The sequence below is a fragment of the Cnephaeus nilssonii genome (assembly GCF_951640355.1).
Source record: "Cnephaeus nilssonii genome assembly, chromosome: 23".
Lineage (NCBI taxonomy): Eukaryota > Metazoa > Chordata > Mammalia > Chiroptera > Vespertilionidae > Cnephaeus > Cnephaeus nilssonii.
Window position 1 is genome coordinate 14058605 of NC_137094.1, and position 27459 is coordinate 14086063.

The 27459-nt window shown below is 57.1% G+C and overlaps 1 protein-coding gene across 1 annotated transcript; it reads left to right on the forward strand.

Annotated features, from left to right (window-relative positions):
* The first annotated feature begins 1836 nt into the window (after positions 1 to 1836).
* On the forward strand, positions 1837 to 26454 carry EPHX1 (epoxide hydrolase 1). Its single transcript, XM_079763377.1, has 9 exons — positions 1837 to 1942; positions 13818 to 14005; positions 16848 to 17028; positions 20419 to 20646; positions 21254 to 21383; positions 21856 to 22064; positions 24077 to 24185; positions 25666 to 25791; positions 26237 to 26454. The coding sequence occupies exons 2-9, from the start codon at positions 13823 to 13825 to the stop codon at positions 26436 to 26438; spliced, it is 1368 nt and encodes a 455-aa protein (XP_079619503.1). The 5' UTR covers positions 1837 to 1942; positions 13818 to 13822; the 3' UTR covers positions 26439 to 26454.
* Positions 26455 to 27459: the final 1005 nt, after the last annotated feature.

A 27459-nucleotide genomic window follows, 5' to 3' on the forward strand; every position in this document is an offset into this window, starting at 1 on the left:
AACCAAAGATCTTATATGCAGGTGGGGTCCCTCCGCCTGGCCTGTGGGGATCGGGCTGAAATCGGCTCTCCGACATCCCCCGAGGGGTCCCAGATTGCCAGGGGGTGCCGGCCAGGCTGAGGAACCCCACTGGTGCATGAATCTGTGCACCAGGCTGCTAGTACTTTTATAATGAGTAATGGGTGATACGCCCTTTTGACAAGTTAACTATAATAAAATACATGCAGGGTCTGGTGCAATCACTGATCTTTCCATTGGCTGTTTATTGGTAAGAATCTAAAGAGCAGGGAGTGCCCAGGCGTAGCCCCCTGGTGAAAAAGAAGGAAGCAAAAGCTTGAGGTGGGAGCAGATAGAGAAATACATATCTAGAGAGAGAGTTATAAAGCCAATGCATGTTCGCTTCATATTAATACAGATGCCATTTCAGACATGTCCCATTACTGAAATATTTCAATGTGTGTTTTTAAGATCACGGATATTCATTTAGAAAAAATTCAAAATCAAGATAGTAACCATTAACATAACACTATTATTTAACCTACAGATCTTCAAGTATCCCCAGTTGTCCCAAAAACATACTTTTTAAAATATATTTTTTTAATTGATTTTTACAGAGAGGAAGGGAGAGGGATAGAGAGTTAGAAACATCAATGAGAGAGAAACATCGATCAGCTGCCTCCTGCACACCCCCTACTGGGGATGTGCCCGAAACCCAGGTACATGCCCTTCACCGGAATCGAACCTGGGACCCTTGAGTCCGCAGGCCGAGGCTCTATCCACTGAGCCACACCGGTCAGGGCCCAACAACATTGTTTACAGAAACCATTTCTGGTCCAGGGTCAGTCTAGAATAGAGCGCTGCCGTTCCTTTTCATGCCCCATGCCTGGTCTTTCCTGGCATTCACACTTCTGACCTTGGCCTTGTGAAGCGTAGAGGCCCGTTACTTTGTAGGCTGTTACTTAGAGTCGTCTGTTTCCTCATGATTGATTCATATCTCACATTTTGGGCGTAGAGGACGTTGTTTTCTTCCCAGTGAGTCGGGGGTCGGTCTAGATTTTACACAAAGTTTTCCCTTCGCACGTTATTTTCCGTTCTGCCCGATGTACCTGGAAACTCGCCAGAAGCTTGGACAGAGGAACAGCCTTTGTTCTGATTTTAAAAATAATTTATTCCAGGGAGCACTTCATACGCATTCTTCTGCTCCATACCAACGGCGTCGGGCCAAAGGCGGCGGAACTGTGTCTACATCTGGCCCTGCTGAGTCGGACTCTCTTTTTTATGGACTGCGTATATGTAGATTGTACTTGGAAATATCTTAGTGTTGCCGAAGCCGGTTTGGCTCAGGGGATAGAGCGTCGGCCTGCGGACTCAAAGGTCCCGGGTTCGATTCCGGTCGAGGGCATGTACCTTGGTTGCGGGCACATCCCCAGTGGGGGTGTGCAGGAGGCAGCTGGTGGATGTTTCTCTCTCATCGATGTTTCTAACTCTCTATCCCTCTCTCTTCCTCTCTGTGAAAAATCAATAAAATATATTTTAAAAAAAGAAAGAAATATCTTAGTGTCTTGGGTTTCATATCCTAAGGAGTGAGGTTACAACCTCACCGCCGTTACTTTACATAACAAGTTTGAGATATAATCCACTTACTATAAAAATTCCCCCCATAAAATGTGCAGTTCAATCTTTTTTTTTTTTTTTCGTAAATTCAGAGTGTGGTTCCCTGCGGGTCCAGAGGTTTAGGGGAACCCTTAGGGCGGCCCCTCAGGTCCCCGAGGGGGGCGGGACCGGACCCGGATGTCCCGCTGCGCTGGGCCCAGCCGGGAACGCCCCTTGGGGGGGGGGACACTGGGCGGGGTCAGTGCCTGTGCTCCGCAGATCAGAACCGGGAGCTGGAGGGACCGTGTGCGGGTCCCCGCAGGAGCCTGCGAGCCGGGAACCGACGACCGTAAGCGCCCGGGGCGGGGCGCGTGGTGCGCAGCTCGGGGCCCAGGGCGCTCCGGCGGCGCGATCGCGCGGGGAGTGGGGGGGCGGGGGCGGGGCCGCGGGCTGGGGACGCTGTGGGGCCGCACCGTCCGGCCGGGCCCCCTGCAACTTGCAGACAGACCTCGGTTTCTATTGGTGTCGTGCGCCGCCTCCCCTCCCTCCCCGATGCCCCGGGGGCGCGGGCGGGAAGAGGCCACGGTCAGGGTGTGCGGGAGATGGTGACTCCACGGTGCCTCTGGACCCCACAGGGACATGCCCGCGCGTGTCCCCCGAGGCCTGCCACCTGTCCTGCAGTCGCGGTGGCTCTGCCCGCCTTGTTCCCTCGGAGGGCCGGGCTGGCCCTGCGTGCGGCAGAGGGAACTTGGCCTTGGGGCTGTGAGAGTTCATGTAGCCGAAGCCCAGGAATGTGATCGTCCGGGGGGAGTGCCAGACTCCACGGCCCGCCCTGGCAGCGCGCACTGACCCACAAGCTGTGGATCCATCGGGGCTCCTGGCCCCTCACGTGGGGCCCCTTCTGCAGCCTTGGGGGTGGGAGGTGGGGGGCTAGCAATGCTGTCATCCTAATTTTGACGCTCCCCTTTTTTTTTTATTGATTTCTGAGAGGAAGGGAGAGAGAGAGAGAGAAATAAGGAGGAGAGAGAATCATTGATCAGCTGCCTCCTGCAGGCCCCCTACTGGGGATCGAGCCCGCAACCTGGGCATGTGCCCTTGATCGGAATGGAACCCAGGCCCCTTCAGTCCCCAGGCCGATGCTCTATCCACTGAGCCACACCAGCCAGCGCGGCAGAGAGACTTTCAGAGAAAGAGCATCCCCAACCTCCTCCCGCGGCGTCCTGGTTCGCGTGCGGTGTGTAGGCCCAGCACCAATGCCCAGGCCCCTCCCCTCCACATCCGAGCCCAACATGCCCGGGCTTCGTGGTTGTTTACCCGACACCTTGACTCTCCCCCGCCCAGCGTCCTGCCCAGGCCCAGACACGTGAAGGCAGGAGCTCCCCAGACTCCATGTCTTCAGTCCGCAAAGACATGGAACACAGCCGGGCTTCCCAGTATGGAAGGGCCCAATGCGGGCTGCTCGCCACAGCTGAAGGAACAGCCCTGAGCACACCCACTCGGGGCCGGCGTGGCACAGAGCAGGCCCGTGGCGACCTGCGGACCCTCGGATCTCACGCTCCAAACCCGCCTCCCATAGGGCCTCGATCCCACCGTTAGGGATGCATTCCTTTGAGCGCTAATGCTGATGTGGAAAGAGAACTGGCACGGGAGACGGCTCATGTCCTAGCCTGCCATGCACGCCACCCTCCCAGGGCCTCATCCGTAAAACGGCGGCGAGGTGGGGCTCTCCAGTCTGCAAGGCCCTGCAGCCCTACTGTGTGATGGCTCTGTGGTTAAGAAGTCTAACGGGATCTTCGGGAAAGGAATCATGTGGGAGGGCAGTGGGCAGTTTTGATGGGGCCTGGGTGGGCCCTGCAGCGTATGCCAGGCCCACTGAGGGCGGTTTCAATAGAGGCAAAGTCTGGCCCTGGGGCGGGGGGGGGCAAACCTCAGACAGCAAGGGCCCAGACTGAGGCCGGAGAGTCCCTTGCCCAGCCCAGCTGGCCTGCTGGGGTCACTGTGGGCCGGCCGCCTGCCGGTGCTCTTGGTAGACAGGCCCCGTGGTCGGCAAACGGCGGCTCGCGAGCCACATGCGGCTCTTTGGCCCCTTGAGTGTGGCTCTTCCACGAAATACCACGGCCTGGGCGAGTCTATTTTGAAGAAGTGGCGTTAGAAGAAGTTTAAGTTTAAAAAATGTGGCTCTCAAAAGAAATTTCAATCCTTGTACTGTTGGTATTTGGCTCTGTTGACTAATGAGTTTGCCGACCACGGGTCTAGGCCAGCACTTTAGGAGCAGAGCTGTGTGGGGAAGGTGGGGAGGCTGCAGCAGGGAGCAGGCACCCCAGCAGTCCCCTCCCCCCAGAGGGAGCCAAAGCTTTGCCAGGGACACAGCCACCCCTGAGGAGGGAGGAGCGGTGGGTGCTCGGAACAGCTCCCTCTCACCAGGAGAGAAGGGTGCAAGCCTACCCGTGACCCTTGAACCCCACGGGCTTGACCTGGGCGGGTCCACTTACACGTGGATTGTTCTCAATAAATATACTGGAAGATTTTTATTTTTTTTATTTTTATTTGGAGATTTGCAACAATTTGAAAAGATTCTCAGACGAATCTTTTATTTTGGAAGATGTTTTGGAGATGCGCGACCATTTGAAAAAAAAAAACTCGCAGATGAAACTCCCTATCTTCTTAATCACATGTTCTTTCCCTTAGTTTACTTTAGTGGAACAGTACAGTATGTAACGCCTATAACACAGAATATGTGTCAATCGACTATTGATGTGATCGGTAAGGCTTCCGGTCAACAGTAGGTCATTAGTAATTAAGGTCTTGGGGGAGTCCAAAGTTACATGTGGATTTTCGACGGCGTGGGGTGTCGGTGCCCCTAACCCCCCACCTTGTCCAAGGGTGAACTGTGTAACTCCACACACAGTTGTGCAAACCAAGTTCAAAGGGTAGCAGCCTCTTCTCCCATCCAGGTCTGTTTACTTTCCCCAGGGGTCAGAGTTCATCCTTTCTCTCCCTGATAGGGCTGCTTTCCCTCTCTGAGGCAGGGGCCAGGTAGGGCCTGAGAAATCCTGTGGGCTGGCCCTGCCGGGGCATCCGGGGTGAGTTCATGAAATGTTTAACCAAGTACAGCAGGCTCAGGTTCAAGTTGATGGTTTTGTATGGCCCGGGAATGATGTGGTAAACACCCAATGGCCCTTGGCAGAGAGAAGGTTCCCTCCAAGGCCGGCCTCCAGCCCCCTCCGGACGGACGGCTGGGACCTGGGGTGCAGCCTTCGTGCCCCCGGGTCCCGCCTCTCCGTCGTCGGCTTTTGTTGCCTGGCGGGTGGGCACTGTTCTCCTGAGGAGCCCACTCCGTGCCCGGTCCAGGCGCAGCAGAGCCAGGCCCGTGTGGCTCCCCCAGGCCTGAGGGGACGTGCTTGCAGGAGGCGGGGAGATGCTCTTCTCCTTGGGGAGTTCAGAGACTTTCCAGAAGATTCTCTGGCTAGCCCACAGAGGACCCCAGGCCGTGTCCCGGTCAGGAACAGACGTGCGTGCTGCCTTTAGCTCTTGGGAAGATGGATACGCAGACTCACTGAAGTCAGATGTCTTGTTGGCGCCCACTTGGCATCTCTGAGCTTCACTTTTAAATCTCCTTAAACCAGAAAAAATACCCCTTGCTTCTCAGGGTTACTGTAGTACAGGAGAGGATGTGTGTACTGTCCCGTGTCACAGCCCAGGGCTTCTCTGGGCTTCCTCACGGAGCTGTGGCCCTACTGTGAGCCAGTGAGAGCCGCAGGGAGGCAGGGAGCCAGGGCCCAGGAGCGGGAGGGCTGAGTGTCCCTGTGTGGAGTGTGAGAGCCGAGCAGGCTCCTCCGGAGACCAGGGCGTGGGCTCCCCACCCTCCCCCTGGGCCACCACCTCGTGGCCTCCCCCCCCCCCCACACACACACACCGCCCCCAGCGGCTCAGCCTGGGCCTTGCCTTTCCCTGTGGCTGTGTGACCTTTGCTACAGTGAGTGGTGGCTCTGGTGTGTTCCTCTTCGTTTGAGAACTGCAGACAGACACTTGGGCCTTTGGGAACGGAAGAGAAATAGTTGGCACCAGCGCCAAGGCCCTGTTTACGAGGGCAGCTCTGGAGTCTGGCTCTCAGGCCAGCTCGGGGGGGCATGGGGCTCCGTCCCCGCTCTCTGGTGGGTCTGCCTGGGGCCCAGTTGTCCCGGGAGGAGGCAGGAGAGGCGGGCCCAGCCACCAGGGGAGCGGGAGGCGCCCGCCCTGGCCTGGTTCCCGGCCTCCTTCGCACAGAGGCAGGGCTGTCCGCCCCCCAGGCCCCTGGTCGGCAAACCGCGGCTCGCGAGCCACGTGTGGCTCTTTGGCCCCTTGAGTGTGGCTCTTCCACAAAACACCACGGCCTGGGTGAGTCTATGTTGAAGAAGTGGCGTTAGAAGAAGTTTACGTTTAAAAAATGTGGCTCTCCAAAGAAATGTCAGTCGTTGTCCTGTTGATAGTTGGCTCTGCTGATTAATGAGTTTGCCAACCACTGCCCCGAGACATGGCAGCAAGCACGCTAACCCCCCTACCCCTCCAAGATACCAGCAACCTGGAACATTCCGAGGAACCCTGGCCCTGGTCTTTTTAAAAAATTACTTAATATATTTTTATTGATTTCAGAGAGGAAGGGGGAGAGAGAGAAACATCAAAGAGGAGAGAAAAATCACTGATCCACTGCCTCCCGCACGCCCCCTACTGGGGATGGAGCCCACAACCCGGGCATGTGCCCTTGACCAGGAATCCAACGGTGACCTCCTGGTTCCCAGGTCAACACTCAACCCCTGAGCCACGCCGGCCGGGCTGCCTGGTGCCCAGGGCTGTTCCACTTGAAGCATCAGCTCGTTCACTACGTCCCGGGCTAGAAGGTGGCTCTGAGCCAGGGCCCAGCCTACAGCCCATCCTGTTGCTCACGGTTGAGGACCAGCCGGCCTGGGGAGAGGAGGGAGGGGCAGAGCGCGGTGGATGGTGGGAAAGGAATCTAACAGGCGTCTCATATGGCCACTCCTATGATCCCTGACACAGGAGGCCTCGACTCAGAGGACTGCCAAGTATTGAAAGGCCACAAGCGTACTGTGTTTTCCTCGTAGGCGGTGAACTGTGTTCCACTTGGGTTGTGTCCCCTGGTAATTCAGAACCAGTGGAAACCTTGACAGCTCTCATTGTAATTGGCGGAACATGAGCTGGACCAGGACGTCGCATGAAACTCCCCGGGATGACCACGTGAGCCCTTCTGGGCGGGGACAGTCTGGTCCATCTTGCGTTATACAACTCACAGCTGGAAGGTGTATGAATGAGTTTATGGGGGGGCGGGGGCGCAGCTCAGGGGCATTTAAAATCTGTGGAGGGCCCGGCCGGCGTGGCTCAGTGGTTGAGCATCGACCTATGAACCAGGAGGTCACGGTTCGATTCCTGGTCAGGGCACATGCCTGGGTTGCAGGCTCGATCCCCAGTGTGGGGCATGCAGGAGGCAGCTGATCAATGATTCTCTTTCATCATGGATGTTTCTATCCCTCTCTCCCTCTCCCTTCCTCTTTGGCATCAATAATATATATATATATATATATATATATATATATATATATATATATATACACATACATACATACATATATATATATATATACACACACACATACATATATATATATACACACACACACACATATATATATATATATTTTTTTTTTTAAAGTATAGTAAATATATAAACTAGTAACCGGGTCATTTATCATTATCAAGTATTATGTACCGTACATAATTCTATGTGCTGTATTTTTTTAAAAATATATTTTATTGATTTTTTTACACTGAGGAAGGGAGAGGGATAGAGAGTTAGAAACATCAATTAGCTGCCTCCTGCACACCTCCTACTGGGGATGTGCCCGCAACCAAGGTACATGCCCTTGGCCGGAATCGAACCTGGGACCCTTCAGTCCGCAGGCCGATGCTCTATCCACTGAGCCAAGCCGGTCCGGGCATGTGTGCTGTGTTTTTAGAGTGCGGTCAGAGCAGTAGGATTGCTTATACTGGCATCACCGCTAACACGTGAGTCATGACTGCGCTGTGAGGACACTCGGTGATAGGGATTTTTCAGCTCCTTTGTAATCTCAAGGTCTTTCATGTGGTCCGTCAGCGACCAAAGCGTGGTTATGCGGAACCTGACTATACATATGTTGTATCGATCACCAAAAAGTAGTATTAGTTCATCTGTTTGTCTCTGTGGAGCATGAACGGCTGCAGGTACAGGGCTGTATCTTATTTCCCGGGTCATAGGCACGCGCAGTATTTGAGGGACCACCCTCTGGCCCGAGACCAAATTTATACTTACTTAGCTAAGGCACGGGTCCAACTCTCTTATTGCCTTTAAAAAACAAACGACTCCCTGATACTTCACAGACCAAGTTCAGATAACAGGAAAAAGAGTTCACTTGAGCTTTTACTATCCATCTTAAAATGCATCGTGTGTTTTCAGCCTTGCATTTTTGCTCCAAGCATAACAGAAATATTATGTTCCAGTTATGAAACTTATATGCCTCTTATCAGTGCCAGAGAACAAAGCACCTACTCTATTTGGCCTCCTATATTTAAATTATCCCCAGAAAGACAGAAGTAAACTAATAAATCACTTCACTTGTCACTTTCAAACAGTTTACATTGCGTCCGCCTCCTGAGGGTCATGGTCATCACATTCCTCAACCAGCTTTTTCCACTTGAACTCATTCCTAATTTTTCCCCACATTTCATAACTGCATGCCCAGAACTTGACCTCACTACAGAACTGGGGGGATTACACTGTATTTAATCTCATTTCTTCTCTGAGTAGCCAGTTATTTATTGCTCATCATGTTTAGCCTCTTATAACTAAACTAGAGGCCTGGTGCACGAAATTCGTGCACAGGTGGGGTCCCTAGGCCTGGCTGGCAATCAGGGCCAATCTGTGGGGCGACCAGCGAGGTGATTGGGGCTCCCCCCCCCCGCCGCTTGCACCCACCTTGGCCGGCCTGGTGCTGCCCGCTCACCGGCCCCGCCCCCACCACCACCACTGGTCGCCTCCCTTTGTGGGGCAACCAGCAGGGTGATCAGGGGGCCCCCACTGGCACCTGCCTTGGCTGGCCTGGGGCCTGCAAGCTGGGGGCAGCTCCTGCATTGAGCGTCTGCCCCCTGGTGGTCAGTGCGCATCATAGCAACCAGTCATTCTGCTGTTTGGTCGATTTGCATATTAGGCTTTTATTATATAGGATGACCACTGTCCTCCAGTTAGTGTGTTTAAAAATAATTAGGCCGCTTTACAACAAAAACTACACTTTTCTTACTAGGTTAGCTCATCACTTTTCAGAAAGAGTATTGCGATTCAAAGGGGAAAAAAATGCTTTCATTCACAAAGGCTTCCCGTCCCTCGTCCCCCTACCCCGTCAGCAACATGTGTTGTCAGAATTCTGGAAAAGTGCACGAAAAACAACAACAATCTCATTGGATAGCGTGTGTTTCTGCGAGTTCAGCCCTCGTGGCACGGGCTGGCATCACCAAGCGGACACTCCCATTTTGTACCGTGTCACTGCGGGATTTTTCACCGTGCCTCCTAAATGGTGAGACTGCCTCTTGAAGCGATTAGGGCATTTCCTACACCAGCAGGGGCTGACCACACGGGAGAGATAAGAAGAGCTCTCCTTGGGAACCTGGAGGCGTAGCAAATGGGATTCTGCCCCCCGATGCTGCGAATGCAATTTCTCAGGCGGACAGAAAGTGAGGTCTGAGCCCACCTCCGGGGACGTGGCTGGCAAAAGGCTGATGTGCACACTCCTAGGTCTGGACCCAACCAACGTGTCTCCTCCATATGTTTACCCAGAGTCACAGGGTGGGATGTCCATTGCATCAACGAGTCTGCCTGCTGTCCTTCTTCCTCCCAAGTCAGCCCTTGGTGGGGAAGGAGAGCGGACCCCAGGCGTCCACGCCATGCACTTCCTTACGTCCAGCCTACGAACGCACACAGACCATGACGGGGCTCCGGGGCGTGGGCTGCATAATCTAATCGGGACGGAGTCCCTCTGGGGTCTCCTCCAGCACAGAGCGATCCCCCACGGCAGTAAGGGATTTGGCACCTGCTCTGAGCCAGGCAATCTTCACAAACAGCCCGTGAGGTTGCATGATTACCCCCATTTTACAGACAAGATCGTAGAGGCTCACACCAAGATACCTCATAATTAAAATGACAAAGGTTAAAGACAAAGGAAGAATTTAAAAGCAGCAAGAGAAAGACAGTTATCTACAGGCGAGTTCCCACAGTTGGTCAGCCAATTTCTCAAGAGAAACATTTCAAGGCCAGAAGGGATTAGCACGAACTATTCCAAGTGATGGAAAGCGAGGACCTTCAACCAAGATTACTCTCCCTAGCAAGGCTATCATTTAAAATTAAAGGAGAAATAAAGAGCTTCCCAAACGAGAAAAAGCTAAAGGAGTTTGTTACCGCCAAACCAGCATTGTAAGAAATGTTAAAGGGCCTGGAATAAAAGAAGAAGGAAGGAGGGAGAGTGAAGAGGAGGAGGAGAAGCAGCAGCAGCAGCAAGAGGAAATAGTTAAAAGAATAAAATGGCAATATGTATGTACTTATCAGTCATCACTTTAAATGTAAATGGATTAAATGCTCCAAATAACATAGAGGAACTGAATGGATAAGAAAACAAGACCCATATATACTGAGTGGCCAGATTATTATGATCTCTGAGAGGCCTGGTGCATGAATTCGTGCATGGGTGGGTCCGGCCAGCCTGGCCAGGGGGAGGGGACATGGGCGGTTGGCCGGCCTGCCTGCTGGTCGAACTCCTGGTCGAGGGGACAATTCGCATATTAGCCTTTTATTATATAGGATATACACTGAGTGGCCAGATTATTATGCGTTCAGAGATCATCATCATCTGGCCACTCAGTGTATATGCTGTCTACAAGAGACCCACCTCCGAAAGACAGACACACACAGACTAAAAAAGTAAAGGGATAGAAAAGGCTACTTCATACAAATGGGAAGTTTTCAAAAAGCTGGGAAGTAATACTTGTATCAGACACAATAGACTTTAAAACAAAGGCTATCAGCGGAGAAAACGGACACTGGATTTGCACTGGGGTGCAGGAAGGAGGAGGGAAGTTCCATTCCTGGACCGCTGTGGAGGCGTATTTCAAGGAACAGCCCCCCAGGGCCCATTGCTCAGTGTAGAGGGGCAGCTCCTGGCAGGAGCAAGCCTGGGGTCCTCGGCAAGCCCCCCCCCCTGCTCCCCATCCCTCCCGGGCCCTGTGGGGAGTAGAGAGCACATGGGGTGGGGTTTCCTAACAAGCTCCTCCCTGCCTTGGGGTTGGGTGGGAGAGGGCGGGACTACTAGGTAATTCGCACACCATGGTAACACCTGCTTTGTAATCTGTGACCAGTGGCTCCACAGCACCACCCCTGAGCTAAATATCAATATTCTTATTATCTTAACTAGAGGCCCAATGCATGAAGATTCGTGCAAAAATGGGCTTTCCTTCCCCTGGCTGCTGGCACCGCCTTCACTCCAGCCGGAGCCACCTTTCCGCTTTCCCACGCTGTCCAGAGGCCCGAAGCTGCTGGGCGGTGCGGGACGCCCCCTGCCGCTCGGTTCTTGCATATGCAAATTAACCCACCATCTTTGTTGGGTTAATTTGCATATTCATTCCCGATTGGTTGGTGGGCATCACGAAGGTACGGTCAATTTGCATCTTTCTCTTTTATTAGTGTAGATTAGGATGCAAGAGAAAGGGCTTCAAATTTTCTCCTTGTGAGGTGGGAGCATGTAGAAGAGAGTGTAAGGGGGATATATGGTGATGGAAGGAGACTTGACTTGGGTGGTGAACAAACAAAATACAATATACAGATGGTGTATTATACATTCTACACCTAAAACCTACATAATCTTATTAACCAATGACGCCCCCAATAAATTCAATTTAAAAAAAACAATAACACTAACATGAAAAACAATCTCCTTGAATCTGTTACGTTGCCCGGACGGTGCTGGAGTGGGCCATCGTTACGCCCCTCATTCCGGATTTCCTGCGTTTATTGATTTATTTTTTAAAATATATTTTGATTGAGTTCAGAGAGGAAGGGAGAGGGAGATAGAAACATCGACGATGAGAGAGAATCATCGATCGGCTGCCTTCTGCACGCCACTACCCCCAATCAGAGGTCGAGCCTGCAACCCGGGGGGCGGGGGGAAGGCCATCAGCCCCCGAGAATCGAACCGTGACCTCCTGGTTCATAGGTCGGCGTTCAACCACGGAGCCACGCCGGCCGGGCTGGATTTCCTGTGTCCTCACTTTCTCTCTGGGCCTGGGGTTCCGTTTGCTGCCCGAAGACGAGGGGCGAGAACCACACCTCACACCCTTCCGATCAGCGGAGGCGGCAGGACCGTGCAATTGTGAAAAGACCTCGGCAAGCGAGGCCGGGCCTACCTCCCCGGGGCATGGAGCTCCACCACTGAGCGTCCTGCTTCTTCACAAGGACGTGGTCCGAGGCCGGGCCGGCGGCTCCCGCGTGGACGGGGCAGCGCTGGGATCATCCTGCCCAGAAACAGAAAGTCGGTCACCAATCCCAGAGGGAAGTGGCCGTGGTGCTCCCGTCTCTGTGCTGACCTCAGGCCAGGAGGGTGGCTTTGCCAAGCTCACCACAGACGCTGAAGAAGTGGACCCTTCTAGATTGTTCCTTCTGATTCCAGACCCCCTGACAACCCTGGGCAAAATGTGTCTGACTCGCTTCCACGACGGGGGCTGCACCAATATCGGCGGAGTGCCTCGCTGTGCCAGGGAGTGCGCTGGGCCCTGGGGGCAGGGCAGCAACCAGGACAGACAAGCTCCAGGCGGTGGTGGTGCCGCCCGGCTGCCCGGGGAACCGCGTCCACCTGCTCCTGTTGCCGGGGCAGCTCGGCTCGCTGCCTTCCGTCCCCTCCCGCACGCTCCCCGCAGGGCCTGAGCCCCACCCGGCCTGCAGCTATCAGGCAGGCTACCGCTGGCCCCGCTCCATCTTCTCAAAGGGAGGATTGCCCCGCCCTGGCCAGTGTGGCTCAGTGGATAGAGTGTCGGCCTGTGGACCGAAAGGTCCCGGGTTTGATCCCGGTCAAGGGCACAAGCCCAGGTTGCAGGCTCCATCCCCAGTGTGGGGCGTGCAGGAGGCAGCCGATCCATGATTCTCTCTCATCATGGATGCCTCTCTCTCTCTGTCCCTCTCCCTTCCTCTCTGAAATCAATAAAAATATATATTTTTTAAAAAGGTGGGATTTCCTGGCAGGGATGGAGGGTCTCTGTAGAAATGGAAGGAGCTGTTGCAAGTTGTCTTTTCTGAATTCCTTGAAACAGGAGGGACTCCTCCCCCGATCCTTCGCCTTGTTGAATCCCAGCTGACACATAGGCCAGGCACTGCTGCATGTGGGGTTGAAGGGTGAGAGCCGTGGCCCGTCTAGGGGGGGAGGGGGGCCCACGCTGACACAGCGCCGGCCACATCCCATCTCCGGCTGGGATGGCGGAGGCCTGCTCTCTGGCGCGGCCGAGACTTCCCTCGCGCGAAGGCAAAGAGGCCTTGAGCTCCTTCAGAGCTTCTCAGCCGAAAGGGGGAGATGGCCGTTTAACGGGGGACACGCGGGCTGGGTATGGGCCCCAGCAAAACTGCTCCGCCGAGCGGATTCTCGGAAGCACGCCCGCGGCCTGAGAGATGGGGTTGGCGAGCTGTCGCAGGGATCAAACTGTGGGTGCCAAGCGCTGTGGTCCAGAGGAGGGCGCTGGGCAGGGGGGGGGCTGGGTCGGAGTGGCATGGGGACTTGGTGACGGGTGGGCGAGAGGGGAGAGTCAGAGGGTTCCAGGGACTGAGTATGGGAACTAGGAGGTCAGCAGGGTCACGGTCCGGAAACAGGGCCCTGGATTTGGTGCAGGAAGCCCGGGGAGCCAACCCCAGGGGTTCCCCGCCAGGAAGTCCCATTTCTGCACCACTGTTCCCGGAACAGCCTCCCGGGGCCCAATGTTCGAAGGGCCTCAGCAAGCCCCCCGCCCCCCAGGGTCCTGTGGGGGATAGAGGGCACCTAGGCTGGGTCTCCTAGCAGGTCCCCCCCCCCCCCCCCGTGGGCTTGGGTGGGAGAGGTCAGGAGGAGGGCTCTCCCCCAGGGCTCAGGCCGGGCCGGTGGTCTCGGGGGCTGATGGCCTTCCCCCCTCTACAGGCGTCATGTGGCTGGAAATCCTCCTCACCTCGGTGCTGGGCCTCGTCATCTACTGGTTCGCCTCCCGGGACAAGGAGGACACACTGCCGCTTGGAGATGGGTGGTGGGGGCCCGGGGCCAGGCCCACAGCCCCGGAGGACGAGAGCATCCGGCCTTTCAAGGTGGAAACGTCGGACGAGGAGATCAACGTAAGGCCCCTCTTTCCGGGCAGGGCTGAGCAGAGGGAGGCAGGGAACCCTCCCCCCCCCCCCGCCCCGTTTCCCTGAGACTGGGGAGGGGGCCGGGCGGGGGAAAGGGCCACGAGTGCCCGGGTGGGAGAGGGGGTGCCCGCTGGACCCAGTTTCGTGTCTCACCTCCTTTGTGGCCATTTGGAACCTGGGAGGAGCTTAAAGGAGAAAGCGAGCGGGTTGTCAGGCCCCGGGCGGAGAGCAGGCCACGGTGACCTCAGACGCTGAAGCACAGAGAACCTGCTGCGGGGCCAGCGCTGGTGAAGCACCTACTGTGTGCCAGCCACTCACGGTCCCGTCCAGGCCCTGCAGCCCTCCCGTGGGGTGAGGTCTTTGTTCTCAGCGCAGAGCTGCAGAAACTGAAGCTCCGAGAGGGAAAGCAGTTCATCCCAGGTGACGGAGATCGCGTGCAGGATTGGGCCCGAGGTCTGCCCAGCTGTGAAGCCTTGTCCCTCTCCACATGGGGCCGGAGGCAGGAAGGACGTGACCAGCGGGGTGGGCTGATCCGAGAGGCGGGTCCCAGCAGCCCCACGAGGGTGGGTGGGGCCTGGGATGTCCCCGCCCATTTTTGCTTTCCTTCTGGGGGTCTGGGAGCACCTACTGTGTGCTGGCACTATGCTGGGTGCTTGGAAGACCGAGAGATTCTCCCCTCACCTAGCTCAGAGTTCAGTCGTCAAGGAAAGAAATGCGCAGAGAGAAAAGTTAACCAAAATCAGGTTAAAAGGGATAAATGCCCTCAGACGTGCCGAGAAAAACGTCACAGGAGTTCTGAGAAAGGAGGGATTGTTGAAAAGCAGAAACCGAGCCGCCGCCGGGAGAAGGCAGCTGCAGCTCCTTGGAGCACCTGATAGGCCTCGCTGTTTAGGACGGAGGCCGAGCCCTGAGGATAGCGCCTTTAGTGCCGTGGTCGGCAAACCGCGGCTCGCGAGCCACATGCGGCTCTTTGGCCCCTTGAGTGTGGCTCTTCCACAAGACACCACGGCCTGGGCGAGTCTATGTTGAAGAAGTGGCGTTAGAAGAAGTTTACGTTTAAACAATTTGGCTCTCCAAAGAAATTTCAATCGTTGTACTGTTGATATTTGGCTCTGTGGACGAATGAGTTTGCCGACCACTGCTTTAGCGGGAGCCTAACTTTCCAAAATCTGTTTGGGGGTGACCCCAATGCTTGGAGGGGGACACCCCGGGAAGACTCCATCAGCTAAACGAACTTCCCCCAGCCGGGGCTGGTGTCTTGGTCTGATGGACGCCCATCAGACTTGAGCTCTCTTTTATCCCAACTCAGTTATAATCTATTAATTATTCGGTGCTGTATATCAGAGTGGGCGAACCACAGCTCCTGGGACAAACCCCTCCTGCCACCTGATTTTATACAGCCCCCATGCTAAGAATCATTTTTATCTTTTTTTAAAGATGCTTTTTCTCATTTTATTTTATTTTTTAAAATATATTTTATTAATTTCAGAGAGGAAGGGAGAGGGAGAGAAACATCCATGATGCGAGAGAATCATGTATCAGCTGCCTCCTGCACGCCCCACACTGGGAGGCGAGCCCACAACCCGGGCATGTGCCCTGACCAGGAATCAAACCGTGACCTCCTGGTTCATAGGTCGACGCTTAACCACTGAGCCACGCCGGCCAGGCAGTGTTTATATCTTTAAATGATTGAAAACAATCAAAAGAAGAAGAATGTTTCATGGCGTGAAAATATGACATTCAGGTTCAGGTTCATAGTTTTGCTGGGACACAGCCTCACCCACTCCTCCACGTACCGTCGTGCATGGTGCTCTGAGGACAGTGAAGGAGTGTCAGGTCAGAAGCTTAAAATACTGGCTACCTGGCCCTCTACCGAAAAGACTGGCCAGCTCCTGCACGCAGAAGCCTAGATCAACTAAAGATGCGTGTTGTTCATACATTTAAAAACTGAAAGATGAGAAATAAACCTGAAGTCAAAAGCAAGGAACCTGGGCCCTCACCGGTGTGGCTCGGTGGCCGAGTGTCAACCCGTGAACCAAGAGGTCACCGGTTCAGTTCCTGGTCAGGGCATAGCTCTCTATCCCGCTCCCTTCCTCTCGCTCTAAAAAAAAATCAATAAAAACACATATATTTTAGCCCTGGCTGGTTTTGGCTCAGTGGATAGAGCGTTGGCATGTGGACTCAAAGGTCCCGGGTTTGATTCCGGTCAAGGGCACATGCCCGGGTTGCGGGCTCCATCCCCAGTAGGGGGCGTGCAGGAGGCAGCTGATCCATGATTCTCTCTCATCATTGATGTTTCTCCCTCTCCCTTCCTCTCTGAAATCAATAAAAATATATATTTTTAAAAAACATATATATTTTAAAAAGTAAAGAACATGAGCCCTGGCCAGTTTGGCTCAGTGGACAGAGAGCATCAGCCTATGGACTGAAGGGTCCCAGGTTCGATTCCCGGTCAGGGCACATGCCCAGGTTGTGGGCTCCATCCCCAGTGTGGGGCGTGCAGGAGGCAGCCGATCCATGATTCTCTCTCATCACTGGTGTTTCTATCTCTCTCTCCCTCTCCCTTTCTCTCTGAAGTCAATAAAAATATTATTTTTAAAAAAAATAAGGAAAGAACATGAGCTTTAGGAACAGCCACTGTGATGGGAAACACGGAGGTGTCTTCTGGGTTACACCGGACACCCCAGAGCAAAGGGCCAGGCCAGTGGCCTGCGCACCCTCTGGCTTTGCCTCTGCGGGAGCGTAGGGCTTGCTCTGTCCTCGGGGAACACACCTCCTCTGTGCTCTGCCCGCCCACCCCTCTCTCCCTGGGGCCCTCACCCTGCTCCAGGATTTGTACCGAAGGATCGAGAAGGTCCGTCTGACCCCGCCGCTGGAGGACAGCCGCTTCCACTACGGTTTCAACTCCAACTACCTGAAGAAAGTCCTCTCCTACTGGCGGGACGGCTTCGACTGGAGGAAGCAGGTGGCTGTTCTCAACAGATACCCGCACTTCAAGACCAAGATCGAAGGTAAGTTTCCATCACGCCAGCGGGAGGGGGCGACGTCACGGGCGCGGCCTTCGCACCCGCCGGACGTGGCTCAGACAAGGCTGAGACCCAGGCCCCAGGAACTGGTCGTTGAGATGTTCTTTCCAAGTTATCACAAGCCCTGTCCGGCTGGGCTCAGTGGATAGAGCGTCGGCCTGCGGACCGAAGGGTCCCGGGTTCGATTCTGGCCAAGGGCGCATGCCTGGGTTGCAGGCTCGATCCCCAGTGGGGGGCGTGCAGGAGGCAGCCGATCCATGATTCTCTCTCATCATGGATGTTTCTATCTTTCTCTCCTCCCTTCCTCTCTGAAATCAATAAAGAAATATATTTTTTAATAGTTAAAAAATAAAAGTTAGCCGAAACCGGTTTGGCTCAGTGGATAGAGCGTCGGCCTGCGGACTGAAGGGTCCCGGGTTCGATTCCGGTCAAGGGCATGTACCTTGGTGGCGGGCACATCCCCAGTAGGGGGTGTGCAGGAGGCAGCTGATCGATGTTTCTCGCTCTCCCTTCCTCTCTGTAAAAAATCAATAAAATATATTAAAAAAATAAAAATAAAAGTTATCACAAGACGCAGACATCATGCAGAACCCCAACAAATGCAACAGTTGAAGCCCAAGTTCCCACGCCATCGCCCGGCCCCCATGGTGCTGAGCTGGCCGCCTCCCGTCCCTGCCCCCACCCCCGCCCCGTCCCTGGCCCCCCAGCCTGGGGCTGGTCCAAGGCCTCCCTCCTCCCGCTCTGCACGCTGCTGTCCTCCCTCATGTTCCCATCTCGTCAAGGTCCTCCCAGCCCTGCACTGACCTCTGTGCTCCAGGCTGCTCAAGGCTCAACCCCCACCCCAGTGTTGTGTCCTCGTCCCCACTGACCTCACCATTTCATCCTCCCTGGTCTGTGGTGAGCCTCTGGCTCCAGCCCCCCGCCTGAGCCTCCCACACCAACCCAGCTGGCTCTCCAGACTCCCAGCCCGTCCCAGCTCAGGCCCAAGGCCATGACCTCTCCCCACACCCTCCCCTCACCACCCACCAGGCCCAGCACGGCGTCTGAGCCCAGCGTGGCTCCTCACCCAGCAGCCTGGGCCTGGAGCAGCCTGCGGGCACCACAGGCCGATAGAGAAACCAGGAGAACATGTCCTCCTCGCAGGAGGAAATTCTGAAAATTCAAATACTTAAAATTCAAAAAGTACAGAAGGATACGCAGTGAAAATGAATCGCCCCCAGCCCCCAGCCCAGGGACATCCGCTTCCAGGGAGAGCTGTGTACATGCAAGCACGTATGTCTATATGGGTTTTGTGCTTTTTTTCCTAATTTTATCCCCCAATGACAATGCGATCAAACTTGAATTAAAAATAACCTCCCATCCTGCAATGTGCCTCAAAGGAGGCAAGATTCCCAACTAAAATAAACCGGAGGATGGGGGCAATTTGAGCAGCATAGAAGGGTGGCCAGGATGTATTGCTCAGTGAAAAAAAAAAAAATAAGGTTCCAAAATAGAATGTGTGTAGGGTTCTGTTTGGATTAAAGGAAGGGATGTTCTCTAAGCATTTTTTAAAAAAATATATTTTTGTTGATTTCAGAAAGGAAGGCAGGGAGAGAGAGAGAGAGAGCAACATCAATGATGAGAGAGAAACATTGATCAGCTGCCTCCTGCACACTTCCTACTGGGGATGTGCCCGCAGCCAAGGTACATGCCCTTGACCGGAATTGAACCCGGGACCCTTCAGTCTGCAGGCCGATGCTCTATCCCTGAGCCAAACCGGTCAGAGCTGTTTTCTGTTTTTACCCTAAATACGCATTACTGGTGAAATGAAATAACTACAGAACGTTAGCCAGGCAGGGCCGTCAGTTCCAGCCCCCGTGGTGGAGGTCTCAGGGGTGGACAGCAGCCTGGCCTTGTTTGCTGTGACCCCCCCCCCAGATGCTGCCCGGGCCCCTCGCTGGGGAAGGGGCTGCCCTCAAGGAACCCCTGGGAGCCGGGAATCCATCCACCTGCCCCGGTCAGACGGTGTCCCCAGTGCCCAGCACTCGACCTTAAAAAAAGTCTCCGCTGACAAAATAAAATCATTCATTTAATATAGGTAGAAAATATGCCGTTAAGATGCATTAAGTATGCACTTCATGGTGCAGAAAAATTAGAGAGCACATGTAACCCCAAAAAGAACATGAAAGCACTTGCCATTCTCCTGCTCAGAGAGAGTTGGGTAATGCCAAACGTTGGGCGCCATTTAGCGCCGGTGGTCTTGATCCGGCATCTAGAAGGGTTCAGCAATCTGGAGAAGTGGCTGTGCATAAATTAAATAAGAGTCCAGAGACGAAACATAATTTTGAAAGGCATTTGGGAGCTGGGGGGGGTGGGGTGCGGGCAGAGGAGCTTGGCTGAAGAAACCAAGTTCTTGTCTCAGGACCCCTTGCTTTTTATTAACACAATTTGTCCTAAGGCAAGGTGGAGATATACACATCAAAGGCCAGGATTAGGAACAGAATCCATTGTCAGATTGGGGAATTGCCTTCCGCTGTTCAGGTGTTTGGCCAGCAGGAGGCAATAACATGTAGAGTAAGATGCCCTGAGCTGTCTGGCAGCAAACAATCATCCCTTTCAGGTTTGGGGAAATGCCTTTCAGCCATTCCTGCAGGCAATAACATATGTGACTCAGCCCTTGTTGAGTCCCCACGTTCCATCAACCTTTCGATGAAACTCTTGCAATTATGACATGCTGGAACTGGCTTCCGGCAATTGGGGTTTTTTGTGGGTTTTGTTTTTTTACATTTTGGTAAGTTATCCTCCCATACTTTACAATTCATACGCACGCAGAAGAAATGTGTGCAGACATAGGGCTGTTTACGACAACTGGACCAGACGTCCCCCACAGAGCAATATATCACGAACGGTGTCCTGTCGGATAAATGCACATACATGCTGTCTTTTTAAACAACGGTATTGCATTCCAGGGCACTGTTGGACTTCAATCTATCCCTTACTCTGTGGCTAAGACACATGGGCATTTCCCCCGATACTTAAACTACTAAACAAGTGTTCAGTGAGCCCTGCCAGGAGCCAGGACCTGTTCTGGGAAATAACAGTGCATGACCACCCGGCCCTGGCCCCGGCCCTGGCCCTGGCTGGGCACTGGGGCCTCATGGAGTTCCCCTTCTCGCAGGAAGGCCGTGGAGGCTGAGTGAGGGCCCATACAGCTGGCGCGAGTGTAAGCGCCCGGCCAGTGCTGGTGGTTCCTGCTGTTAGTTACCACTGTGATCTGTACCCCGGGGTGGGGAGCTGAGGTGGCAGAACCCGCTGGCTGAGCTCCCAGCTGCAGGGCCCTGGCCCCCTCGCCCCCCCTCGCCCCCCGTGACTGTGGTCTGCCCCCCCCCCCGCCAGGGCTGGACATCCACTTCATCCACGTGAAGCCCCCACAGCTGCCCCCCGGCCGCACCGCCAAGCCCTTGCTGATGGTGCACGGCTGGCCCGGCTGCTTCTATGAGTTCTACAACATCATCCCGCTCCTCACGGACCCCAAGAGCCACGGCCTGAGCGACGAGCACGTGTTCGAAGTCATCTGCCCCTCCATTCCCGGCTACGGCTTCTCGGAGGCGTCCTCCAAGAAGGGTAGGTAGGGGCTGCTGGGGCCCGGGGGCCGCCCTCCCCCCGTGGGGCCAGGCGTTCCCACCAGCTCTCCCGGGGCACGGAGGGAGGAGGGCAAAGGAGGGCATAGCCATCAGGGGAGGGCCCAGGCCTCTTCGCAGGGTCTGAGAAGTATGGTGGGCCTGACCCACGTGGCTCCGTGGTTGAGCGTCGACCTATGAACCAGGACAGTGGTCGGCAAACCGCTGCTCGCGAGCCACATGTGGCTCTTTGGCCCCTTGAGTTTTTAGCAAAGGCCAGCTTAGGAGGACCCTAATTAAGTTAATAACAATGTACCTACCTATATAGTTTAAGTTTAAAAAATGTGGCTCTCAAAAAGAAATGTCAATCGTTGTCCTGTTGATATTTGGCTCTGTGGACTAATGAGTTTGCCGACCACTGGACCAGGAGGTCACAGTTCGATTCCCAGTCAGGGCACATGCGGTTTGGGCCCCAGGATTCCTGCTCTCCTCCTGAGCTGCTCTTGGCTAGCCTGGGGCCAGGGGTGAGGAATTTCACAGGACATGGGGGTGACGGCTCCATGACACGCTGTCACACCCCCCACCCCCCGCCCCCCGTCTCCCACAACCAGGCTTGAACTCCGTGGCCACCGCCAGGATCTTCTACAAGCTGATGCTGCGGCTGGGCTTCCAGGAGTTCTATGCCCAAGGCGGGGACTGGGGGTCCCTGATCTGCACCAACATAGCGCAGCTGGTGCCCAGGTGAGGGTCCTTCAGGTGTGTGTGAGCATGCGTGTGGGCACAGCACCCACCCGCCGGCCGTCTGTGCAGCCATCGGGGAGGCTCACGCTGCCCCCCTCCCACCCCCGATGGGGACATGGTGTGGAGCCTTGGAGGGTGCTGGGATGCTGAGCCAGGGGAGGGGGGTTCCCTGTCGCCCAGCTGCACCCGGGCACTGGGGACACCGTCCGACCAGGGTTGGTGACGCCGGGCCAGATGCCCAGGCAGAGAGGGCAAGGTCAGGGAATAGACCTTCCTGACGGACCGAATGCCGAAGCAGAACTTTCTAGAGACTCTGTATTTTCTCGCCAACCGGCCCCTGCGCCTCCGATGGCCACCCCAGGGGGTTGGGTGCCGCAGGGGGCTGGCCCCGGCGTCCTCTCCCTCCTCTGCTTCTCCCCTCCCCGCTGCCCCCGACACCCGCCGAGCCTCACCGGCCCCTCTCCGCCCCCAGCCACGTGAAAGGCCTGCACCTGAACATGGCCTTCGTGCTGAGGAACTTCCACACCCTGACCCTGTTCCTGGGGCCGCGTTTCCGGAAGCTTTTCGGCTACACCGAGCGGGACATGGAGCTCATGTACCCCTTGAAGGAGAAGATGTTCTACAGCCTCATCAGGGAGAGCGGCTACATGCACATCCAGTGCACCAAGCCGGACACCGTGGGTGCGTGCCCGAGGGGCTCCGCGGGGGGGGTGGGGGCGGGGGGAGGTGGTTTACATCCGTTCCATCCGGGAGGGCTCCCGACCAGGGGACCCCCAGCACCCCCAGGGGCCCCCAGCACCCCCAGGGGCCCTGCTCACAGGTGACAGCCTCTTGGAGGAACTCGGAGGTCTTCTGACCCTTAAACCGCAGTTTTCCATAGCAGCGAGCGAGGTGATGGGTCGCCATCCAACTCTCGAACATTCCCGCTGAGCAGCTGTCATATTCCTGGGGGCTTTGACTCCTGACCCCTCCACCCCTGAGGGATGGAGAGCGGTGGGGGGTGGAGGGGTGTGGGAGGAGGAAGTCTGGGGGGGGCAGAGGAGGGGGTACCCCAGGGCACAGAAGAGGGGGGGTCCCCCATGACACCAGGGGAGGACCCAGCAACTCTTTCTGCCGCCAGGATCCTGTTCAAGGATCATTAGGAAAAAAGACTGAGGAAGTCAAAAGGTAAGGTCCTACCCAGGTACAGGGAACACAGGTTACAGGTTTTCCTTCCCTCGCCGATGGATAAAGGAATCAGCAGAAGGTAAACCGGCACCACGCACAGGCAGTTAGGAACCCTGACGTTAAGGGGCTAGCGCCGTGGCCGGCAAACGGCGGCTCGCGAGCCACATGCGGCTCTTGGGCCCCTGGAGTGTGGCTCTTCCACAAAATACCACGGCCTGGGCGCGTCTATGTTGAAGACGTGGCATTAGAAGGAGTTTAAGTTTAAAAAATGTGGCTCTCGAAAGAAATTTCAATCGTTGTACTGTTGATATTTGGCTCTATTGACTGATGAGTTTGCCGACCACTGGAGTGGGCACAGAGCGTCAGCATCCACAATAATCGCCATTTACACCCCCACTGGCTTCCCCATGAACAAACATCCCTGGCGTGACGCCCCGTCTTCTGCAGTTTACAGCGTTCTGAACCAGCTCTGAGACCGGGGAAGAGGGGACCCCAGAGAGTCCCCTAACCCTGGGAGCGCCCGCTAGGTGACTCCCCGAACCCCACTCAGACAGCACCCATTTCGAAGTCCCGGATAGTTTTCAGGGCAGCCCCGTGCCCCACACACGCCAAGCCGCTCACGGAGAGAACAGCGCTTCCTTCCTAAAACCGGTTCTCCCGTGAGGATACAAACGTGACCACACTCGTTGGCAAAACATCGAAGGATGCGAAAAGCGCAAAACAGAAACGACCGTCCCCTGTCACCTCTCACCACCCTCCACCCTACCCCCCCCCCTACCCCCGCCGCACCCAGCTCCAGCTCCCGTCCCCAGCCCTCAGGCGAACTCGCTGACATTGTGGTTGATGAATTTCCACAAGTGGAGCTCACCCATCCATGTAACATGACAGAAGGCGACCCGCCAGCCAGCCAGATGCCCCACTGCCTCTTCCAGGCGGTCTCACCCCCCCACCCCCTCCCCACCCCCCCACCCCACCTCCCCGGTCTCAGGACAACACCTCCCGAGCTGGGACAGACAGACCCGCTTTGCCCGTCCTGGTCCTGTTTATATGAGGTGGAATTCTAGAGCCGGTGCCTCTTCGAAGTCTGGCTTCTTTGCTGAACGTTACGTTTGGGGGACCCCCATGCGGGAGTCCCAGCCACGGGTCGTGCCTGCCCAGCGTCTCAGCTTGTGGGCGGATCAGTATTTCCTTGTGACTGATCCCCAGGTTGACGATTATTGCTCATGTTTGTACTCATCATAGCATATTTAAAACAAAAAGACACCCCCTTTTAAAAACCAGCATTCATACACTGGAGCTCACAAAACCCAGAGTCCTAGACCCTTCTGTCCTAAGGAAGCTGCCCGGACGGGGTGACGGTCCCCCCGAGGCCGCGGGGAGGTGCTGCCCCTTCCATCAGACATGCGGACCCCGAGGCGAGGGTGAAGGAACGAGGGGCAGGCGCACCCGAGCGCCAGGGCACAGCCGGGCCCCACCACGGGCTCCCTGGGCCCGGGCCTGAGCCCTCGCACCCCTTTCCCCCGCAGGCTGCGCCCTCAATGACTCCCCCGTGGGGCTGGCTGCCTACATTCTGGAGAAGTTCTCCACCTGGACCAACTCCGACTTCCGGGACCTGGAGGACGGCGGCCTGGAGAGGTGAGAGAACGCGACCCCCTCACCCCCACCCCCGGTCCCAGCACCCCTTCCTCACCCATCACCTCCTCTCCATCCTCACTGTGCGGGGCACCGAGCCCCGAGTCAGGGTCCAGCAGAGAAGGGCCTGGGGGGTCAGCGGCTCCAGGGACCTGGGTGTCCTCACAGGCAGGAGGGCAGAGGCTGAGGGTGGCACTGGGTGAGGTTGGGACCCTCTGAGGTGGCAGCTGGAATCGGAGAGCACGGGTTCCTGAGCGGACTCGGGGGGCAGGGGGCGGAAGGCCACAGAGGAGGACATGGAAGGGGTGAGCGTCATGGAGGCTGGAGGGTGCGGGGTACAATGGGTGGTTATTCGGGGGTGAAGGGTGGAAGCTGGTGGGGTGGGTGATGGGGTGGGGAGAGTAGTGGGGAAAGTGGGGGCCCAGAAGGCACAGCCGGTGGGCACCAGAGGACAGGGGAGGCCATGGAGGGCCCGGGGGGTCCCTGGACGCAGGGTGGGGTGAGGGAGCCCAGCACCAGGAGAGGGAGGGGCTCTCCGGGGTCCACAGAGCACGTGCTCCAACAGAGAGCGCCCAGTTCTGTCTCCTCCTGCAGTGGGGGGCAGTCCCAGGCTGGAGAACAAAAGGGGTGTCTCATGCGGAGTGGGGGACCTCTGCAGGGCCCGGGGCTCCCTCCTGGGGTGACCCAAGTTTGGCAGGAGGCACGTGAGCAAGCTGGGGGCTGGTGAATAAAAATGCCCCAGGAGCCCGGCCAGCCTGGCTCAGGGGTGGAGCGTCGACCTTTGAACCAGGAGGTCACGGTTCGATTCCCGGTCAGGGCACATGCCCAGGTTGCGGGCTCCATCCCCAGTGTGGGGCGTGCAGGAGGCAGCCGATCCATGATTCTCTCTCATCATTGATCTCTCTCTCTCTCTCCCTCCCTCCCTTCCTCTCTGAAAATGAATAAAAATATATTTAACAACAAAATGCCCAGAACTGCTGGTTCTGCCCTCCTGCTCCTGGGGCCATACTGGGCAGGTCCCGGGCTCTGAGGGGTGCCTGGAGGCGGGGTCTGCCGAGGGCCTGGCAGGGGCACTGCCATCTGAGGATGGTGCGGGGCGGCCTGTACTGAGGACACAGGAGTGGGGGTGCAGCGTCCTGCCGCAGGCCCCTGGACCCCTGCTGGCGACCGGCTCAGGGCTCTGGGCTCAGTGACCTCCTGGGTGTAAACTCAGGGGGCAGTTGGGGGAGGGACGGGCCGACACCCCCCAGGAGGACGGTGAGAACCAGCTAGCCGGACCCACACGCGGTGGGCACTCCGCATGCATCCCCTGCCATCGTGGTAGCCGGTGACGCTGGCCTGCCCGTGGCGTGGGGACCCCGCCCCCACCTTGCAGGGAGGCCCGAGGAAGGAAGCCGGGCGGGCACGGGGCCTGGCACTGCTCGCAGCCGAGAGGGGCAGCCCCTGTGTGTGGAGCTGAGGGTGCCTCCCTCTGCCTTCCCAGGAAGTTCTCCCTGGACAGCCTGCTGACCGTCATCATGATCTACTGGACGACGGGCACCATCGCCTCCTCCCAGCGCTTCTACAAGGAGAACATGGGGCACAGCTTCCTGAGCGACCGGCACCAGCGGTGAGCCGCCTCAGGGGGCCTCCCGGCAGGGGCAGGGGGAGGGGCAGGGGGCAGGGGGAGGGGGAGGGGGCGGGCCTGCTCTTGAACTCGGGAAAGGACAGACAGCCTGGCCTTCGGGGCCCTGGGCGGGGAGGGCGAGGCGGGGTGTCCGGGGAATCCCTCGGCCTTTAGAATCGGGGCCCAGAGGGGCCAGGGTGCTGGGACGGCCGCGTCCCCCTTTCCTAATCTCATGGAGGACCCTGCGGGCAGCAAAGGGGGGGGACAAGGTGGGGGGAGGCTGTCCCGCCCACTCTCCAGCCTGGGCAGCCCTTCCAGAAAAGAGGGTTCTTAGTGGATCGGAATCGAGGGGGGTGGCTTATGACACCCCCATACCCCCGTGAGCCCCCTGCTGCGGGGACAGGCTGCCGCCGAGCCTGCCCCTCAGTGGGATCCCCGTCCCCACCAGGATGAAGGCCTACGTGCCCACGGGCTTCGCGGCCTTCCCGTGTGAGTTAATGCACGTCCCGGAGAAGTGGGTGAGGTTCAAGTACCCGAAGCTCGTCTCCTACTCCTACATGGCCCGCGGCGGCCACTTTGCCGCCTTCGAGGAGCCGGAGCTGCTGGCCCGGGACATCTGCAAGTTCGTGGGGCTGGTGGAGCGGCAGTGACCGCCGGGGGCAGCGCCTGCCTGGGGGTGCTCCCTCGCGGACACCTGCCCTTTTCCTGCCAGGCCCCCCCACCCCCACCCCACCCCCCACCCCCTGGCCGCCCAGCGCCAGCTCCGGACCCCCACGCACACCGCCTCCTCGTGCACATCCCTGCACGCACCCCGCCTCCCCCACCCACACCGCCTCCTCGCGCACGCCCCGCACACGTTACGCAGCACGGCTTTGAGAATAAACGCTTTTACTTCTAAGAGTGGCTGGGACTGAGTGACCTGCACGTGCCCCGACCGCACTCGGGGCTCCCCTTCGAGCAGAGCCTGGGCCGGGGAGGGGATGCCATCCCCCTGGCCGGGAGGGCAGGATGCCCTGCGGGGGCACCAGGACTCCGCTCCATCCCCTTCTGTGCCCGGGCAGCTCAGAGCAGAGGCCGAGGGGCAGAGTGACAGGAGGGGGGGGCAGAGGGGGGGGCAGGGTCCGCACAGGTGCCCCAGATCCCACCTGGCAACCTGGCCGGGCCCACCTCTGGGGATGGAGGCGGCCGCCCTGGCTCTGCCACCACCTGCGCCCACCTGTGACTCTGGCGCCCCCTGGAGGCAGTAGGAAGGCGGTGTCTCCAGCAAGTGCCCAAATTCTCTCTCAGCCCTGGGATCCCTGGGGGCGGGGGGTGGTGGGGGGCGGGGGGTAACACACTACCCATCCTTCCTGCCTCGGCCACAGCCCTGCACCCGGCCCAGACTCCCCACCCCTGCCACTGTCCTCCCGTGGCTCCCAGGAGGCCCTGAGCACGCCTCCCCCGCCCCCCACGAGGAGGGAGCAGACAGGAGGTGGCGAGGACTGGAGACCGAGCCCCCCGCACCAGCGCTGAGAGGCCGACGGGCGGACCTCACCATCTGGCTGAGCGGGCACTTGATTAGGGTTCGCGCTGTCCCTGGCTGCCGCGGTGACCCCGGCCCAGCCACAGCCTCACCGGCAACATGATACAGAGACAGAGAACCAGAGCGGGGCGCAGCGTGTGGGCAGCTCC